Raw genomic sequence first — 18,684 nt, 5'->3', positions numbered from 1 at the left:
TAGAAGGCCTTACAGAAATGCTAGCTATTACTAATGCTGATGATACTTATCCACCGTGCTGTTTTTATGTCCAGGGAAGTAACTAAAGTTTGTGAAATACTTATACTTAACTATGTTGGAAGTTCAGTTCCAAATTCAGCAAACTTGGTCTAGTGAGGTGTGGCTTAAAAGAGGACTCACCATTAAAATGCGCCTGTAGCTGTCCCGATCAATACCCCAAAGTTTGAGGTCGGTCTTGGCTTTGACAGTAGCAGCCCTTGGTGTGCCATAGATCAGCGCAAGTTCTCCAAAACTTCCTCCTTCTCCAATGTTGGTCACCCATTCCATATTCACGTATACCTACAGAAAATAAGTTGAGACAGAAAGAAAGGAAGACAAATTAAAGAATTTCGCCATTCTTTTCCCTGGCAGCTAACCTAAAAAAGTCAATAATCCTTCCCCATCTTATCCTCTCTTCCCCATCCTCCAACAAAATCCTGAATAGAAGCAAACAATGGTTAGACAGTTTCTTTGCTCTGTCATAAAGGAGTGACAACCAGCTCTATGGATAGAATTTCAAGTTCCTTAGCTGGAGGACACTGATTGTATTGATTAGATGACTTCCTTCCTTCCTTCCTTCCTTCCTTCCTTCCTTCCTTCCTTCCTTCCTTCCTTCCTTCCTCTCTCTCTCTCTCTCTCTCTCCCCCCCCCCCCCCCCCCCCCCCACATTCATTCTTTCTTTCTTCCTATAGGTTATTGGTTTCAAGTTTCTCTTTCTGGTCTTCCAACACAGTACCAGCAACTCAGACAGGCATAACTTTAGCCCTTCAATAGCAATGTCAAACCCCAAAGATGAGTTAATAATTTTAATGAGGTTGGGAAGCAAGTAGCAGAACTGGGAGCTCGGGAATAAAACAAAACAAAACATCTTCTGCCAGGGCCATCAGACTCCTGAAAATGATTTTTAAACATATGCTTTGATGAATCCAAAGATGACTAGAGCTATGGAGTGATTCTAAACTCAGTTCCTCAAACTATTGCTTAGACTCTGGCCACCTCATCATTTTTTTTAATTTTAAAAAAATGTTTTATTGATGCTGTTTTAAAAAATTGCTATCACTTCCTACTCACCTTCCAAAGCATAGACAAGTATTGTCCAGTAAAACAAATCAATATATTGGCCAGATTTGAAAAATGTAGGTCTCATTCCATACCTCCAGTCCACCAGCTCTTAAGGGACTGGAAGGGAGGAAGGGGCAGAGAGAAACCCTGACCATCAGTTAGTTTTTAGTTCACTTCCTACCCAGTTGTATTCTTTTAGACTTCTCCATCATGACCCCAGGAACCTCATCATTCTACAAGATCACACCAACCTTGGAACTCACATCCCATTGGTACCAAATATGGGAGGGTGTTTGGAGGGAGAGCTCCTTCCAAAATCTCTATTTAAGGAGGTCACTCAGGGCAGTCATCTCTTCATTTCCTAGCTGGCTGCATTCCTTTGGATTTTTCTATCTTGCTCCCAACAGTGGGTACCTTTCCATCCCCCCCTCCCTTTACAGCTCTCTTATGCGTTTACTTTCCCTATTAGACTGTAAGCTCCTTGAGGGAAGACATTGCCTTTTCCCCCAGAGCTCAAGCACAGTTCTTGGCACAAAGTAGATGCTTAATAAATGTTTATTGTCTGACTTCTCAAAAATCATGATTGTCACTGTATTAATCACAGAGAATTGAAATCTTTCAGTGTTATTTCCCTTTACATTATAGGGGTCATCATGTAAATCATTATCCTAATCTGTTTACTTCCCTCCATACCAGTTCACTAGTTTTCAAGCTTCTCTGAATTCTTCATGTTTGTCATTTTAAGACATAATATTCTATTACATTCGTATGTGACATTTTAATTAGTAATTTCAGTTCCTTGCTATAAGTGCTGCTCTAAATATTTTTGTGTAGATAGGATCTTCCCCACTTTCTTCAACCTCTTAGTCAATCCCTCATTTTATAGGAGAGAATGTGGTCCAGAAAGGTTTTCTGAAATTCCTTTCCAGGTCTGAAAATTCAGAATTGCTGACCTCTATAATGTTAAAGATAGACTCTCTTCCAATCTTCATCTTTCATCTAAGAAATATTTATTTAGCACCAATAGTCAATGGGCTTACAAAGAGAAGAAGAAGAAGAAAAAGGAGGAGGAGAAAGAAGAGGAGGGGAGGAGGAGGAAGAAAGAAAAAAGAAAGAGAAGGAAAAGAAGGAGGAGGAGAAGAAGAGGAAGAAGAAAAAGGAGAAAGAAGAGGAAGAGGAGGGGAGGAGGAGGAAAGAAAAAAAGAAAGAAAGAAGAAGAGGAGGAGAAAGAAAGAAAGAGGAGAAGGAAAAGGAAGAGGAGGAGGAGGAGAAGAGGAAGAAGGAGGAGGAGGAGGACTCAATCCAGTCAAAGTCCTCAAGGAACTTACAACAAAATAGATAAAAATAAGTTATGTTCAAATGTGGTAAGTGCACAGGAGAGAACAAATTAACAATTGGGAAGAACTTACTTTCACTCTTTTCCTGTCACTCAAACCGTTATTCATTTACCACCACTACCTAGCATCACCCCTATAGTGTCTTTTTCCACCTATCGACCCCATGGATATTTTTTTCTGGTCCCACCAGCTCCTGAATGAATTCTGATGCCCTCTGGAAAACACTGATATTGATGTCTTTTCTCTTATTAACAGCAAGCTCTAGAGTGCTTTGGGTCTCAGGGATGAATGGAATCACTATGACTCTGCTACTTCTGCTAAGCTGTATCAGACCAGAGGTCCCTTTGGACAAGATTCCCTTTCAACCTATGTGGGTTGACGTACTATGCATTGACTGTGCAATTTGAATTCAATCTAAGAATAGTACCAATTGTTTATTATGTCACTATTATGCAGCTTCAGTTACTATAAATTGACACAATGCATTCTTTATTCTCTCAGTGTGTCAATGAGCTCAAAGAATAGTACCCATTAGCAAAATGGGTGTATATGCAGAAGAGAGAATGTATTCCAAAGGATCATGGATGCTGTTGTGATTGAAATCAATGAAGGATTATGTTTGTAATAACTAATAAATCTACTAGTAGTGCATTTTTAAAAAGCGATAGCTTGGTCTAGGTTTATGGGCTCCCTCCCCGCAACTATCCCAAGAAATATCCTTAATTTAAAAATTAATTTGAAGAGTGAAAGAGAATCCACATTTTATATGGGCTAAAATAGAATTTAAGTAGCTTATGTCCGTTCAAGAAAATCTTCAAGAGATTTACTAAGTCAGAAAAGTATTTCACCTCCCAGGTGGAGCTATTTTGTCCAAGTTTCATAACATCCAATTCCTGCTCATTCCATCCAGGGCACACAGAGAGCAGTAGGTTGGGGCACTTCTAATTATATGACCAGGATGAATAAACAGACTGCATTAACTGAACTCCCACCCAACTGGCAAGAAGTTAGAAGTAAGCTGATATTCAGAGAGGAAAGACCCTATTCCAGGTTAGGCAGCTCTATAAATCTGAATGCAATTTCATTCTTAACAGGGTAGACTGAAAAAGTTGGAGGAGGAAAGGTTTTATGCTTCCCAGTTTCTCAAAATTCAAAATCTTCAAAATTCAAAAACTCCTTTCAGCAACTTAGTGTTTCTTTTAAAGCTGGAAAAATCCTCAGAGATCACTTAATCTAACCCCCTCACTTTAGGTCTGTTTTACTCATTCATAAGAAAGTAAAGTGACTGGCCCAGGGTCACACAGTGGGAGGGAAAATAATAGACCTAGACTTTAGACACTTAGTTAAGTGGCTGACTGACCACTCCCCACACATATAGACCTTCACTCCTCCATGGCCATTGCTCTCCTTAAACAATTACCTACCAGATAAGCATGTCAACTCACATAAAATGTTGTCTCAGGCAAAACTGGTAAGTCAACCTCAAACTTCAGTATAAATTTTTTCCTCCTTTACCTTTGATTCTAGAAGCCATTTCTAAAAAAATAGATTTTGGGGAGGATATCTATTTTTTTAATTGTCTAGATTTCCCTCTGTATTCCTTTCCTCCAACTTCCCAGAGAGCTACCCCTTATAACTAATAGTGTGATGGTACATGTTTAACAACTGGGTGTACGTAAGGAAAAAAAATACATATGCATAACAGATGTAAGTTTAAGTTGTATTATTTAACATTTTCTCTAACACTTTCTTAAGACAATCAACAAAACAATAAATCAAGCTTTGGTTTGTAGCATTTGCCAATTTCTGAGGTATAAAAGCTCACACTGAAGATTTAACAATTGTCTCTCCCAAGTCAGTACAGGCTTGTTCCAGCACACACTTGCTTATTAGAGATTTCTTTTTTTTTTTTAAGAGAGCAGAAAAAAAGAAAGAAATTCCACAAAATGGAGTAATACACTATTGACATGATATGCAATGTTTCACACCTTTGGATGCCCACCTCTGCACAGGAGTGGAAAGAGGTCTTCTCCTATTGCCTGCAAAGCCATTGCTAAGAAACAATCTGTGGTCAATGTATTACTCTACAGAGTAATGTATTTGCAAACAGAACTCTCAGGAGGCAATGTTTAACCCAGAGGGAATAACTGAAATGGTAGAAATTTCAGGCACATTTGAGGCATGAGAGCCCATTAGTGTGCCTCAAAATCAAACCAGTCAGCAGGATGAGCTCATCTAATCACCCATCCCAATCCAATGTTAAGCGGCCCTTTCATGGAAAGGTTCTACAGTGAAATCACTAACAAGCGGCACTCATCCCTATGCTTGGCTCTCTACAGTGATGCCATTCCTCTCCACCAGTATCCAAATATCCACCCCTTCTTTGACAATTTGTGTTTTCTTATGTGCCAACACCAATATAAGCATAATATGTAGCCATGCTAATGGCTCCATCATAGGTGGTGGGGTCTAGACTCTAATCTGCCTCTTGGGCTGAATGAAGCCTGAGAAAAGGGACAACAAAGGAAGACAAAGGGGAGGAAATAGGACTAAGGTTTTCTGGGTGGAAATCAAGAGATAGCCTTTAACATATGCAATCAGAAGAAAAAAACTGCTTTACCAATTAACATGTATCTATTCAGTGCTGTATGTGCCATCATTGGACTTGGTTTAAAGAGAATATAATAATTGTTATTGTTAATACTAACAACCATTAGCATTTATACAGCTCCTTAAGATTTGCAAAGAGCTTTACAAATGAGATCTCATTTGATACCCTGGGAGGTAAGTGATATTATTATTCTCAATGAGGAAACCAAGGCAGATAGCACTTAAGTGACTTGCCCACAGTCACACAGCTAGATGTGTCTGAGGCTGGATTTGAACTCAGGTTTTTCTGACCTCAGATCCAGACTTGTGGCACCTAGCTGCCTCCAGAAAAAGTATATACAGGAATGCCTCAGAAATATTGTGGGTTCTGTTCCAGACTACTGCAATAAGGCAAAAATCGCAATAAAGCGAATAACACAAATATTTTGGTTTCCTAGTGCATATAAAAGATATGTATGTATACACTATACTGTGGTCTATTAAGTGTGTAATAATATTATGTCTAAAAAATGTATTAATTTTGAAATACTTTATTGTTAAAAAAAATCATCTGAGCCTTTAGTGAGTCATAATCTTTTTTTGCTGGTGGAGGGTCTTGCCTCAATGTTGATGGCTGCTAACTGATCAAGATACTGGCCTAGCTTTTAGCCTATCTTAGCTTTCAACATAAGCTTAATCATTTCTAGCTTTTGATTTAAAATTGAGAGACTTGCAACCCTTCCTTTCACTTAGAGGCCATTGTAGGATTATTAATTGGCTAATTTCAAAATTGTTTTGTCTTGGGGAATAAGGAGGCCTAAGGAGAGGGTTGGTCAGAGGAACATTCTGAACATATAACATTTATCGATTAAGTTATATGGATGCAAGTCGTGGCATCCCAAAACAATTGCAACGGTAATACCAAAGATCACTGATCACAGATCAGCATAAGAGACACAATAACAATGAAAAAGTGTGAAATATTGTGAGAATCACCAAAATGTGATATAGACACAATGTGACCACACACTGTTGGAAAAATGGTGCCAATACACTTGCTTGATGCGAGGTTGCCGCAAATCTTCAATTTGTAAAAAACAATATTTGCTAAGCGCAATAAAGCAAAGTGCACTAAAATGAGCTTTGCCTCGAGTTGAAATGCAAGTGTGAAATGCAAGTGAAATGCAAGAAACTGGCTTGCATTGTTTTCTAAATGGTTTTGTGTTTATGACTTTTTTATGTGAGATGATGCTGATGGTCTGAATGAAATAGAAGCTGGCACTAAAGATAGACATGTCTAAGGGATACCTAAGCAACGGGCAGGTTAGGGCCTGAGATGGGCCTTGAATGATCTCCTGTGTCATTCTTACTTGCAGCTCTCACTGAAGGCTTCTTGACCACTTGACCTGCTCCACCACTAGCCAAATCATGCAGGTGTTAAATTAGATGTTCCTGGAACATTCAAAGGCCTCTTTCATCTCTCCTTTCACAAATGAGAAACCTAGGGCTTGGGAGAAGTCATGAGACCAGTGGAACAGAATTGGATCTGCTGAGTATTTCTATGCTCAAATTTAGGAATATTTCCTAGGTGTTGGATTTCATGTGAAGAATGTTTGCAGAAGGAGAATATTCACTCTAAATCTGAGGCCAGTCATTGTCTCCCAGCCTTCTCTGTATTCAAATGAGTAAGTATTGACTGGGTACCTACTATGTTCCACATACTGTGAGAGGCTGTAGAGCAGGGGTGGGGAACCTGCAGCCTCAAGGCCACATGTGGCACTCTAGGTCCTCAAGTGTGGCCCTTTGACTGCAGAGAACAAATCCCCCACCCTTTCGAATCTAGAGATAGAAAGACAAAATGAAAGCATTCCCCACCCTCAAGGAATTTACATTGGGATGGAAGTTTTTATTTATTTATATATATTTTTAATCACTAGGGTGACATGATTAGAGCTTCACATTAGGAAGATTACTATTACCTCCACCTACTATACAGCTAAGTGGTGCAGTCGATAATTCAGTCCACTAGATCTCCAGTCAGGAATACCTGAGTTCAAATCCAGGCTCAGGAACTTACTAGCTGTGAGACCTTGGGCAAGTCATTTAATGTTTGTTTGTATCAGTTTCCTCATCTGTAAAACAGGGATAATAATAATATCACCTACCTCCCAGGGTTGTTGTGAAGATCAAATGAAATAATAATTGTAAAGTCCCTAGCACATAGTAAGGCTATGTAAATATTAGAAAGTATTATAAGTACTGCTCAGAATGGTACTCCCCTTCCGGGACGTCCTTTTGAAATTCAATTCATTCTTTAAGACTTAACTTGAATGAATGAATGAAAAACTATGTATTAAGTGCTATACTAGTGGTCTAACCTGATGCTGAGAGATGGGGCAAAAAGCAAAGACACTCCCTGCCCTCGAGAAGTTTACATTCTAATAGAAGAGACTGCACAAAATGGGGAGTGGCACTTTGGGTCAGAAATGTGATGGATTAGTGACTAAGCCTCAGGGTGGTAGATTGATACACCCTATCCAGGTACAATGGCAAAGTAGGTTATCATTCATGGTTTCAAAACCAGAGGGAAGGGAGAAAGGAAGAAAAGATACAGGGGTAAGGTCATTAGCTAGGTGGAAGAGATGGTCAAGGATGAGAAGAGGACCAGAAGGTAATGAGTGAAGTGAAACATCAATGAGGGTTTTCTAGAAAATAGTGGTCAGGGAGAGATAGGCAGAAATCCATAAATATGAGATCCAGGGTGGAAGTTTCCCCAGGGTGAAGTAGGCACTGGCAAAAAGGATGAGAGATGTTACATCCTCCATGAAATCGTCCTTGATCTCCTTCCCTCTCTTCAATTACAAGTTTCACCGGTATTATTGTAATAGCTCCCTAACCTGTCTTCCTGCCTTGAGCCTCTCCTCTCTTTAAATGGACCATGTCATTTTCTTGCTCCCAAAACTTTACTGATTAGCTCTCTTCGTTGAAGACTTAACTACACCACTAAATTCATAAGAAAATAGATTTTTTTTTTAAGGAAATCTAGCAAGAGGCCAGAGTGATCTTAGTACAATATTTGGACCCCTGTGGTATTTCTGTGGAAAATTCAGTCTTTTTCCTACTGTTATTGAATACAGTGTTGTTAGGGGCAGCAGAAACACACCATATAACGGCTATTTAGCAGGAGAATTGGCTTTTGATTGGGACATTTCACATTTCGAGACAGCGCTGCGTATATACACAGCCCTGTATGAGCCGTAACAAAAGGAAAGTATTTCCAGCAGAGACAATGGAATTCAGTAAAAGAGTGGTTCCCACTCAGCTTACCCTTCCTTCAGACTCCACACACATACAAAAAAAGCTACCTCTAGGGAATTCCACAACACGGGAAACACTTGGCCCTTTTGGAGTTCAGTTATGGAATTGGGAACCCAAATCAAATCTCTCTGGGGTGGATTCTTCTTTTCTTCCACTGATTACACTTTCCCTTCCCCAGCCCCTCCCTAAATGCAATGTCCTCCAGACCAAAACACAAGAACAACTCACTGTACTGCAAGAGAAAAGCCACTGTGCAAAAAAAAAAAAAACCCTCTTCAGAATGGGCTCAAGTAAACAGGGAAAACAGAAGTGCTTTCTCTAGCACACTAAATGCTACCCTCAGCCCCTGGCTCATCCACCAGCCTCAACTGCACTACTAGGTTAGAAGAAAATTGATTTCCACCATGGAAAAATGTTCCGAGACAGGGTGTTTTTACATAACTGCCATCCCATCTTTGTAGATATTTCTGAACCCCCACATTTTGTTTAGATCCTTGTTGTCACAAAATGACACAACAGAAGTTGCTATAAACCTTAAGGGTCAAGAAAACCACCTGTCACATTCTGACTGCGTGACCTCTCAGCATGTCACTTAACTTCTCAGTGTGACCCAGTGGATAGAGAGAGCACTAGCACTGGAGTCAGGAAGACCTGAGTTCGAATTTGATCTCAGAAATCTACTAGCTGTGAGACCTTGGGTGAGTCACTCAATCTCTGTTCACTCCAGTTCCCTCAACTGTAAAATGGGGGTTAAAAATAGCACCTACCTCAAAGGGTTGTTCTGAAGATTAAATAGGACAATATTTGTCCTATTAGTGTGGTGCCTGCCATATAAGTAGGTGTTATATAAATGCTTATTCCTTTCCCCCCAGAAAAGACACTAAGACTGTAAGTTACATGGCAGGTGCTGATCTGCATTGTAGAAGACATTTCCTCACTGAGTGTTCTCTATATCAATGAAACCACATATGGGGAATGAGGGGGGAGAGACAGAGACATAGAGAGACAGACAGAGATACAGAAATAGACAGAGAGATACAGAGAAAGAGAGAGAGGAAAAGAGGGAGGGGAGAAAATATGAATATATCCTTTAGAACTAGAGGAACCTGGTTTTAATTCTCAGCTCAGTCCTGACACTTACTAGCTATGGAAGTCACTTAAACTCTGAGGCTTTATCCGTAACAGGGGCATAACAAAATCTGAACTCTCTTCCCACCTCATAGGACTACTATGACAAAAGCACTTTGAAGATTATAAAACGCTATAAAAACGTGAGTCATCATCACTAGGGAGAGGCAGGATGACAGAGCGGACCAAGAAGGGATCTGAGAGTTAGGAAAACCTAGGCACCCTCTGACATATACTTACTGAGGGACTCTGGGAGTTTCCTATAAAAATGAAATCCTAAGGTTCTGTTTTTTTTTTTTAATTATTCTTGCCAGACAGACATGATGGTGAAGTGCTATAATCTTTCCCCAGGGGAGACTAAGATTAGCAGATCATTGAAGCTTAGGAATTCTGCACAGAAGTGGGCTGAAGACAATCAGGTATCTGCAATAAGTTGAACATCATTAGGGCAAGTCCCACAATTAGAAGATACCAGTCTCCTAAGAAGGGGGCAAACTGGCCTATGTCAGAAATGGAGGAAGTCAAAGCTCTCACAACAATCAGTGATGAGAGCTGGCTTTTGATTAGCCATTGCACTACTAGCCTGGAAAAGATGGAGAGACCCAGTCTTTAAAAAAAAAAAAAGAAATTCATTCATTTCTAGTTATTAGAGAAGAAAAATAGTTTAGGCAGCACATGGGTTAAAAGACAAATTTTGTAAAGGGATCATAGGATGTAGCTAAAAGTAAAGCTATGACAAAGTCACCTGGGGCAACATTAAATAGAAAGCACCCTGAGTTTCACTGTTACTGCCCAAGGGAAATTGGAGGTGGAGGGTGGAGTGTGGGGAGAAGGCTCCACTTTTTAGAACGTGACCTTACATCACCTTCCCCAAGTCACCAGCACATCACACACTCAAACAGTTATTTAGAAGACAAGATCTATTCTACTATCAGTTCGGAGAACTGGGGGATAAAAGCTTGAACCCCAAATTACAGGTTCTCAGTTTAGGGACAGCATCCTGCATAGCACAACTGGCTTTTCCACCTTCCATTGGGAATGTGGTCTTCGACCTCAAGACAGGACCAAGGATCAGGGCTTAGAGTTCCCTTGACTAAGAAGGGAAACTGCTTTCTTCTAAGATACCATAATGCTGACCCAAGCTACTCCCCTGAATTCCACACATAGAGATGTTTTTAATGAGCTATCTCTATAAGTCAGGAATCCAGTTGCCCTAGATTAAATACTACCAGATTTCAGGAAGACAGGAGTTTGAATCCTGCCACAGACATGTACTTGCTGTATGGCCCTGGATAGGTCCCTTAACCTCTAATTGCCTAAAATGAGGGCTCAATGGCCTCTCAGGTCCTTCTAGCTCTAACATTATGATCGTATGATCTCTCCTGTCTGAAATCTCTAGGAGTGATTGTTAAATAAATAAATTTTAAAATACCATCTCTATTCCTTCTTCTGGCTCACATTTGCAGTAATCTGCTACTGCTACAAAGAGGCAGACAATGGATGGGGTGCTGAGCCTGGCGTCAGGAAGACATCTTCCTGAATTCAGATCTGGCCTCAGGCACTTACTGGCTATGTGACCCTGAGCAAGTGACTTCACTCTATTTGCCTCAGTTTTCTCATCTGTAAAATGAGAAGGAAAAGCCAAACACTCCTGTATTTTTGCCAAGAAGACCCCAAATGGGGTCACCAAGAGTTGGACATGACTGAAAAAACTGAACAACAAAAGCCGGCCTTCCTGATTTACTCTTCTCTCCCATCTGGCCCTGGCTAAAGGTGAGACCAAGGACAAGGCTCACTGCGTGTGACCCACTAAAGCCATCATAAGACATGTGGTACCATGGGTCTGACATCAACTGACTAATGCCAGGTTTGAGAGAGGAAAGAGATGGAGCCAAGAGTTCAGCATCAAGTCAGTGAAAATAAGAACTGAAGGGGTCAAAAAGGCAAAGTATATGATTATTTTATACAGTGAATTAATTGTGCTACCAGTCAACAATGGGAACCTAGGACAGGGACAGTCTTAATTTCAAGGGCCATTGACCTGGGGAACAAGGAAGCACAGACATTGGATTAGCAGTTCAGAGTCCTAAATTTAAATCCCAGCTCTGCTAATGACAGATATGACTGACTGACTGATGTTACAGGCAGATCACTTTAGGCACCTGAATTTTTTCATCTATAAAATAGGGGAATAAAACTAAATAAGCTCTAAGGGTCAGTAAAAAGACTTTTTTCATATTTAAATTCTAGAATTCTATGGAACCTTGGCCTCAGATCAAAGGAGACAAAAGCTAAATTAGCTGAGAATACAGTTTTTAATGCTAATGGGTGGAGTTTAAAGATGGAATTCTCCCACCCCCACCCCCACCCCATGGATTGCAGAGAGTGCTGGCTCATCCCATCCTCCTGAAAAGAAAGAAGCTGTATTGAGACCAGTGGCAGACCACTGCCCATGACCATCTCCACTCTTTGTTCAAATCATCTTTTCTAATCACAATCTTTTTCTTAATGAAGTTCTTTTTTTGTCTCCATCCCTATTCCACACCCTGTGCTCAACCCTCTTCTTTCCATCTCCCACGTTCTATTTCCACTAGGTTTACAATATGACCAAGTTTAAATTGTGATTCACTCTAAATCAGAATTTGCATGACATCTTTCTTCCAACAGAATCCATGTGTAATTTGGGAAGCTATTTAAATTCATTTATCCAACAGTCGACAAATATATCTGAACCTTTGTTTAACATATGCAAAGACACTTATTACCTTCTGACCTGTATTATAATTTTGTGCCTTGCCTTGCTCATAAATTGTAACAACAACAAAGAACAATAGCCAGCATTTATACATGGTAGTCAAGTAGAGAAGTGAATAGTCAGGAATACTCATGCTGGAGTCAGGAAGACATCTTCCTGAGTTCAAACTGGCCTCAGACACTAGTCAGACTACTTGCTGTATGACCCTGACCAAGTCACCTCAGTTTCCTCATCTACAAATTGAGCTAGAAAAGGAAAAGGCAAACCATTTCTAAGCCAAGAAAATCCAAATGGAGTTACAAAGAATTGGAAACAACTAACTGAAAGCATTTAAACAGTACTTTAAGATTTACAAAGTTCTGTATTATTTAATTTAATTTAAATTTTATTCTCATAATAACCGTGGGAAGTAGAAGCTATTATGATTCTCATTTTCTAGATGAGGAAAGTAAGGCAGAGAGAGTTTAAGTGAATTGCTCAGGGTCACACAGCTAGTAGTCTGAGGCTAGATTTGAACTCAGGTCTTCCTTACTCCTAGTTGCTTCCTATAAGTTTCCTGAAGGAAAGAAGGTGATTTTATTGAGCTCAGCTTAACATCAGAGATGCAGTTCTGAACATGTAGTCAAGAAGAGAGGAGATCTGAGTTTCAAAACTCCTTCAAATATTAAAATAATGTACGATCACAAGGCAAAGCATTTAATGACTCATTGTTTCAACTTCCTCATCCAGCAGATAGGGATAATGATGACTACCTCCCAGGATTGCTGTGAGGAAAGCCTTTTCCCAACCTTAAAGCACTATATAAATGTGTGCTGCTACTCCTGCAAGGTCTTGTACCAAGTGCCAAGGAGGACAAAGTACTATTAGAACTCAGAGGAAGCGGGGCAGCTAAGTGGCACAGTGAATGGAGCAGTGGCCTTGGAGTCAGGAAGAGCTGAGTTCAAATCTGACCTCAGCTGTGTGACTTTGAGCAAGTCACTTAACCCCCACTGCCCTCCAAAAAGGAAAAAAAATACCTTGGAGGAAGGAAGACTTTAGTCAGCAAGCATCTATTAGGTACCTGCTAAATGTAACATTATATCGATAATAGTTTTATTATATATTTATATAATATTTACATATGTATTATTATTCATATTATATATACTATAATTAGGTGCTGAGGAGTCAAAATTGGTAGGTTTTGTCTTTTTTTTTTTTTTTTACAATCCCTTCTTTCACAGAGTTTGTAATGTAGGTAGAGTGGAGATACACCATGTATAAAAGGAAATAGGATGTGAAATAGAATGAAATAAACACAACAAAGGCAAGAACAACACAAATTTCTCTAAGAAAATTTAAAAAGAGAAAACATTTTCAGCTGTGGTAAATCAGGGCACCTGAATGGGGCTGGGGTATCAACTGAACTGTCTCGAAATCTTGAAGGATTCCATTCAATGGAGATGAGAAAGAAGTGTATTTAAGGCACGAGGGATACCCTGCATAGATACACAGACATGGGAGAAGGCAAAATGGAAAGAGGCAACAGCTGACTTAGTGTTCGCTGTGCTGTCTAACTGCACCTGCCCAGAACACCCTTGCAATGCTGCTACTGGGCTCTTCAAGCTGTGAAAGGGAACTGGGATGAGGATGATCAACCAATCATCAATCAACCAATGGGCACTTAGTAAACACTTACAAAGTGTCAGGCATAGTGTTAAGTACTAGAGATACAAAAAGAGGCAAAAGACAATCCCTTCCTTCAAAGAGCTTACAATCTAAGGTGGGAAGCAACATGCCAACAAATATATACAAAAAAAGCTATACACAAGAGACATGGGAAATAATTAAGAGAAGGAAATTACTGGAAGTAAGAGGGATTGGGGAAGGCTTCCTGTAGAATGTAGAATTTTAGTTGGGATTTGACTTGTGATTTCATTCTACCAGGAACTCCTGTGTGAAGAAACTCCCTCCACCAAAGCAAAATGGCACCTTTTCTGCAATTGCTAGTCTTAAGAGAACTCCCAGGAATACTGAGGGTTAAGTGGCTTGCCCATACAGACAGACAGTATGAGTCAGAGGCAAAATTTGAATCGAGGTCTTCCTGGCATCTGTGTAGAGTCCTGAAAAGCAAAAAGTGTAAAAATGTCTCCTATAAGAGAAGCTTAGCTTCTGCTGAGAGTCCTGAGTACACCAAGGAGTGTGTCCGCAAAGGCACTGGGGCTGAAAAGGTGATAGGCCACTCTCTTCTTTCCGTAAAGTATTTTTCCAATAACTACCTTTCCTATAGCGATGAGCTGTGTGTGTATTTTGTTCCATAAAATGTGGTCTTATATTTTCAAGTAAAAATAACTAAGTGAACAAAGTTAAAAAGAAAAATAGAAACATTTGGAAGGTAGATTGCAGTTATATGGTGGAGGTCCTTAAAAAGTCAGACCAAGGACTTAAATATTTTATCTTATCGGCAATATGGAATCACTCAAGGTATAGCAATGGGATAAGATGGTCAGATCTATACATTTGCAAGATTATTTTGGCTGGATGAATTAGAGATGGTGACAGTCTAGAGACAGGGAGATCCCCTGGGAACCTATTAAGTAATGGTTCAAGTGAGACTTCTAGCTGGGGAGCAGAAGGTCAAGGAAGAATTCACAAAAGAGGTAGCATTTGAGCTAAGCCTTGAAGGATGGAATTTCAACTGGAGATAGAAGGCAAAGAATGAAGAGAATAATGGAGGCTGAATGAAGAGCTGTAGTCAGGGTACAGAGAGGCAATAAAACAAAGAACATGGAGGGTACTGAATACCAAACTAAGAAATTTTGATATTAATCTTCATACAAAGTGTCAGATACGACTGAAAACTAAATAAAAATAGTACATAGCTCAAGTCATTTCAACCCCTAGCTCAAAATCCTCCAATGGTTTCCTATTGCCTACTCAATAATTTGGCAGCCAAAGCATAAAATTAGACTGGGGCAAGGGAGAAGTAGCGAGGCAAGATACAGGATATATGGAGGTAGACCAGAAGGCTAAGGTGACAGTCTAGTTGAAAGGTAACAAAAGGACTGAATTGGAGAGAAAGCAATAAGTATGGAAAGGAGGGGATGAATAGAAGAGATAAAAAGGAAAATAAATGATAAAAGCATAAACCCTATCCTGACACTTCTGTAAGGACTTTTACCTTCAGAAACTGTTCTGTTACATTTCCTCTTTGACCAACATGAAGTCTCTTGTCATCAAGAAAAATGGAGACTGAGATAATTGTCCAGGTAAATGGAACCGTTTGTCACCTTAGGCATCTAGCTAATTCAGGGGAAGGTGGGTTGTTTTGTTTTGTTTTCTGCCCTGAATTATACCCCAGTTTTCTCCCTTACCCTACATTTGCAGACATATTTTAACTGTCACTCGCTGTATGCACTTTTTTTCTTCCATTAGATGGTGAGGGGGAAGAAAAGTGGGATTAATACATTTAATGTCCTTTCTACTCAGGATCTCAAAACAAGAAAAATCCAAACTCATTCTCACAAGGAAAGGAATGCGTTTTACTTCCAGGCTATGGGAGCTGCAGCCTGCAGCACGCAGGAGCCTCAAGAAGGGCACAATATGTTCCACTTTTACAGGCAAACAGTAATATCCCTGCTGACTCCTCCATGAGTTTTACAGCTACAGCTGCCCCAGTTGGTTGGGTTTTTGATTCATCCAATTTGCTATCTTCTATGACAAATGCTGGATTTCCTTCTGCTAAGCTGATAGAGGCACTGGGATGTAGCAAATAGAGTGCCGGGCATAGAATGGGGAAGACCCAAATTTACAAACCCTTCCTCTAAAACTCAGTAGCTTACTCTGATAGAGCACCAGGCCTGGAGTCAGGAAGACCTGAGTTCAAATTCGGCCTCAGACACTTAATAGCTGTGTGACCCTGGGCAAGTCACTTAACCCTGTTTGCCTCAGTTTCTTCATCTGTAAAATGAGCTGGAGAAGAAATGGCAAACCAATTCAGTATCTTTGCCAAGAAAACCCCAAATGAGGTCATGAAGAATCCTGAATCTTTCACTCCCACAAATCAATCAATCAACAAATATTGTTATTTCTACTCCCACAATATATCTCTCAAATCCATCTCCTTTTCTCTAGTCACAAGTCACCACCATATATCAGTTCCTTATCTGTGCTTAGCACAATGCCTGGCATATAGTAGGCATTTTACAAATGCTTGCTGCTTGTCTTCCTTCCTATGTGTATGTTGTCTCCCACGATAGAACATAAGCTTCTTGAGGGCAGACTTATTTCATTTGTCTCTGTGCCTCCCGTACCTTTGCAGTACCCAGTACAGTTGGCACAGTGGCAACGTAGGTAACCAACAATGTGCCTTTTAACTGGCTGTCTTCAAATAGCTCACATTTCTATAGGACCTACCTTTAAAGTTTGCCAAGTGTGTTCTATCATTATTTGCACTAAGTCCCCATAGGTAGTACACTAATGTGTATCACTGTCCCATTTTAAAAAGGCTTGGAGGGGTTAGGTGATTACTTGTTTACTGTTGCACAACTATTGTCACTCATGGCCAAACATATATTGTTAAAGGGTGGTTTTAATACTGGACAGTTCAATGTCATGAATCTTCATGACACATTATAAAAGCCTCCAGAATATCTCATAACCAGTTGAAAGATACAAATGCCCAAAGTTAAAAAAAATTAATAAAACACTACATGCTGTATCTAATAATGGTGAATAATAAGTATTTATATAGCACTTTAAAGTTTACAAGGCACTTGGCATATTATCTCATGCAATCCCCTCAATGAAATCCTGAGAGGTAGATGCTATTATTATCACCATTTTGCAGATAAGGAAACTGAGGAAGAAAGAGGTCAAGTGACTTGTCCAGGGTCACATATCTAAGGCAGGATTTGAACTCGGGTCTTTCTGACTCCAATTCTAGCACTTTTATGCACTATGTGGCAGACCACTGTGAGGCACTGCTAGGTGGCAAAATTGACAGAATGCTAGACCTGGAATCAGGAAGACCTGAATTCAAACCCTGCCTCAGACATTGACTAGCTATGTGATGCTGGGCAAGTCATTTCACCCTGTTTGCCTCAGTTTCCTCTTCTGTAAAATGAGCTGAAGAAGGAAATGGCAAACCACTCCAGTATCTTTGCCAAGAAAATCTTAAATTGGGTCACAAAGAATGAGATACACTCAACAACAAGAAAATACTTATTGAATCATGAGCCAACAAGTATTGTTGTTGATGACTTATTGACTAATACTTTTATATCACTCAGTCAGTAAAAATAGCTAACTCTATGTTACATGACCTATATACTAGGCCACCAAGAGCAGGAAGGGCAGGTCCTTACCTTGAAGGAATAGAACATTATTGATAGAAAAGCAAATAGAGGGGGTGGCTAGGTGGAGCAGTGAATAGAGCACTGGCCCTGGAGTCAGGAGGACTTGAGTTCAAATCCGGCCTCAGACACTTAACACACACACACACACACACACACACACACACACACACATACATAAACTAGCCATGTGACCTTGGGCAAGTCAACCCCAATTGCCCTACCTCCCCCCCTCCAAAAAAAAGAGCAAAAAAGAAAAACAAATAAAGGTCTGTTTTGCCATACTTATCTCCTGGAAAACTGGGATATGGGGGAAGAGAGGGAACATCAACGCAAAGGAAACTGGAAAAAACTAAAGAAAAACATCTTCCTTGCCTTGTCAATGACTTTAACTTTCACCCTGATAGAAGTTAAAATTCAGAGGAGGGGTAGTCAGAGGATCTGAGCTTAAAGTACATCTCTACCACTTACTATCTATGTGACTTTAGGTAAGTTGCTTGATATCTCTGGGCCTCAGTTTCTCATTCATTAAATGAAGGGGTTGGACTAGAAATTGAGATGTCAAACTCTGGCCAGCAGGGCTACAAAATTCCCTAGTGCAACTTGAACCTGATAGATATAATTGGGAAATGTATTTTTAAAAATATTTTTTTTAATGCAGTGCAATATAGTTAATGCTAATTTGTGGTTTTCTAAGCCAATTTGCAGTCAAGTTTGACACCACTGGACTAGATGGCCTCTAAGATCTTTGCTAGTTATAAAGTTTTGATTTGATGAATTTTCCCTGTTTCTAGGATATTTACTTTCAGGACATTTCACTATATCTTTAGCATCCCTACACCCAAGGCAAGCCTGGTGCCACAGACAATTTTTATAAATAACAAAGGCCTGAAAACAATTAAAGAAAGAATTAGGCCTCTCAGAGGGCACTAAACAAACTGATGTTTTTAAACCCATAAAAATTGGTGGATGGGAGCAACCTTTTAAGTAGGAATGCTCTGTTCCACGAATAAAACAAATAGAAAGAGTTCTTATATTTAGAAAAATGGATTATAGCTTTTGGCAACAGGCAACTCTCAGCAGGTATTTCCAGTATCTTTCTCAAAAACCAGAATTAAAACTT

The 18,684-nt window shown here is 39.8% G+C and overlaps 1 protein-coding gene across 2 annotated transcripts in view; it reads right to left on the bottom strand.

The window, feature by feature from the left end:
* The window catches only part of PRKAR1B (protein kinase cAMP-dependent type I regulatory subunit beta), a 716,155-nt gene that overhangs the window by 77,187 nt on the left and 620,284 nt on the right, over positions 1–18,684 (bottom strand). For both annotated transcript variants that reach the window (XM_069084870.1, XM_069084869.1), the window contains one exon: positions 181–339. In XM_069084870.1, the coding sequence (XP_068940971.1) occupies positions 181–339 (159 nt within the window). The remainder of the gene's footprint in view (positions 1–180; positions 340–18,684) is intronic.

The sequence above is a fragment of the Petaurus breviceps genome, unplaced genomic scaffold, assembly GCF_028583685.1.
Source record: "Petaurus breviceps papuanus isolate PSGF00001 unplaced genomic scaffold, PetGlider_PUasm1.0 175, whole genome shotgun sequence".
Lineage (NCBI taxonomy): Eukaryota > Metazoa > Chordata > Mammalia > Diprotodontia > Petauridae > Petaurus > Petaurus breviceps.
The sequence above is the reverse complement of the archived record's forward strand: the minus strand, read 5'-3'. Positions and strand labels throughout refer to the sequence as shown.